The sequence below is a fragment of the Triticum dicoccoides genome, chromosome 3B, assembly GCF_002162155.2.
Source record: "Triticum dicoccoides isolate Atlit2015 ecotype Zavitan chromosome 3B, WEW_v2.0, whole genome shotgun sequence".
Lineage (NCBI taxonomy): Eukaryota > Viridiplantae > Streptophyta > Magnoliopsida > Poales > Poaceae > Triticum > Triticum dicoccoides.
The window spans coordinates 775,274,220-775,276,562 of NC_041385.1; the positions used below are offsets into that span (position 1 = coordinate 775,274,220).

Here is a 2,343-nt window from a genome sequence, read left to right on the forward strand (position 1 = left end):
ATGAGGACACCGTAAGATCAAACCCATCACAAAACACCTCTTCCCATGGCAAGAAAATCAATCTAATTGGCCTAACTAAACCATAGATTCGAAAAAGAAATACGAGCTATAAGTAATCATGCATATAAGAGATCAAAAGAAGACTCAAATAATATTCATGGATAGAAACTGATCATAAACTCGATCTTCATCAGAACCCAACATACACACCGCAAAAAGTCATTACATCAAATAGATCTCCAAGAGACCATTGTGTTTAGAATCAAAAAGAGAGAGAAAGCCATCTAGCTACTTCCTACGGACCCGTAGGTCTATGGTGGACTACTCGCACATCATCGGGGAGGCACCAATGAGGATGATGAAACCCTCCGTGATGGTGTAGATTGGATCTCGTGGTTCTGGAACTTGCGGCGGCTGGAATTGTGTTTCGTCTGCTCCCCTAGGGTTTCTGGAATTTCTGAGGATTTATAGAGCGAAGAGGCGGTGGAGGAGACCCCCGTGGGCCCCATAACCCATCAGGGCGCGTGTGAGCCTCCTGGCACGCCCTAGTATCTTGTGGGCCCCACAGGCCTCCCCCAGGTGCTTCCTTGGCTCCTAAGTTGTCTTCTGTCCAAAAAGAATCTTCAAAAAGTTTCGTGGCATTTGGACTTCGTTTGGTACTGATATTCCGCGGAGTAAAAAACAAGCAAAAAAACAACAAGTGGCATTGAGCACTATGTCAATAGGTTAGTCCCAAAAAATGATGTAAAGTTTCTATAAAATGATTGTAAAACATCTAAGAATGATAATATAACAGCATGGAACAATAAAAATTATAGATACGTTGGAGACGTATTAGTCAGGAACGTGAGACGGCGGCGGCTCCCAGAAGATGGAATAAAGGTCTTCCTGTCTAGTCCCCGTTACGGTCATGCGTCTAGCATCACCGGTGGGTGTGTGAAGGTGTCTCTGGCATATCTGTCTTTGGTGGATTTGCTCGGATCTGTTCGTTGTTCGTTTTCGTTTGTGTGTCTTCAGGGTGGATCCTTTTGATCTACACTCTTCATCCGTGGCGGTTGCAGTTCTGTTGCATTGGTTCTATGGGGTCTTAGCACAACGACTTCCCGACTGTCTAGTACAACAAGGTTTGCCCAGCTTCGGCAAGGGAGGAGTAATGACAGCAGCGCGCCTTCGGCTCGCTTCAGTGCTTGTAGTCGTCGCTAGGTGGTCTATGATCTGAATGTAATTTTTATTAGTGTTTGTTGTACTGTAATGATTGAAGATGAATAGATTGAAAGTTTTTCCCGCAAAAAAAAGTTAGCACAAACAATAGTATCTTAAATCAATCAAGAATCCTAGCCACATGCGGTGCCAATTATATGTATTCCCTCCCTAAAGAAATATAAGAGTGTTTAAATGACTACGCTCTTATATTTTTTTTACGGGGAGAATATAACGTGGATTCTCTCACGGTCTTTGCTCAACGGCCAGCTAAATTAAGCAAATCATCAAATTTAGCAACGACAAGATAAGCATAAGCTCATTTAATATTGCTCAGAATGCCCATCTCTTACAAAGCATCCTTTCTTTCTGTTACAGTGCTATGACAACAAGTGGTACAACTGAAAGATCATTACGGTTAATATGTTTGATGACCTTTCCAAAATGATGTAGCTGCACGTGCACATCAGCCACTGCTGTCCTTAATTCTTCAGAAGTTCAGAGCCAGAGGGCACCGGCTTGGCGGAGGAGCGGCACCAGCTGGCCGCCGAGGTGCAGCGACATGACCTTGTCGATGGGGCCAACGAGCGCGCCGCCGATGAAGACGGCCGGCACAGGTGGGTTCTGGCCAACCATGCCGGCGAGCGTCCTCTCGACGTCCTTCCCGCGGGGGTCCTTGTCCAGCTCGTGCACCGTCCAGCTCACGCCCATCTCGGTGAAGAGCGTCTTCACCGCGTGGCACATGCAGCAGTTGCTCGCCCCGAAGATCACCACGGCGCGCTGCGACGCCAGCCTCATCACCCTCTCCGCCATTGCTCAACTTGCTAACTCTTTCTCTACGAACCTAAATCGAACGATCTGATCAGCTCGCTTTACTTGAGCTAGCTGTTTGTTTCTTTTGGAGGTTTATGATGGTTGTGACTGAACGGTGTCTATTTATAGATGATGATGGGGCAAATCGAAGAAGTGTGAGTCGGTCAGAATATGCGTTCTCTGTGAACTTTGTGCTATGACGTTTAAATGATGTGGAATATAACTAAAACTGGAGGTGAATTAAGATTCGAGATAGACTAGACTTTAGTTATTTCTCTAGCACGTTAAAAATGGATGGTAGTATTGATCGGATCCAATGCTTCAGTTGAC

The 2,343-nt window shown here is 45.6% G+C and overlaps 1 protein-coding gene across 1 annotated transcript; it reads right to left on the reverse strand.

Annotated features, from left to right (window-relative positions):
• Nucleotides 1–1,698: 1,698 nt before the first annotated feature.
• On the reverse strand, nt 1,699–2,013 carry LOC119282165 (putative glutaredoxin-C2). The gene has a single exon (XM_037562482.1). The coding sequence runs from the start codon at nt 2,011–2,013 to the stop codon at nt 1,699–1,701; it is 315 nt and encodes a 104-aa protein (XP_037418379.1).
• Between the last annotated feature and the right edge of the window lie 330 nt (nt 2,014–2,343).

Bases quoted from the DNA above. Each gene is read 5' to 3' on its own strand.
- LOC119282165 (XM_037562482.1), bottom strand. From the start codon at position 2,013: ATGGCGGAGAGGGTGATGAGGCTGGCGTCGCAGCGCGCCGTGGTGATC.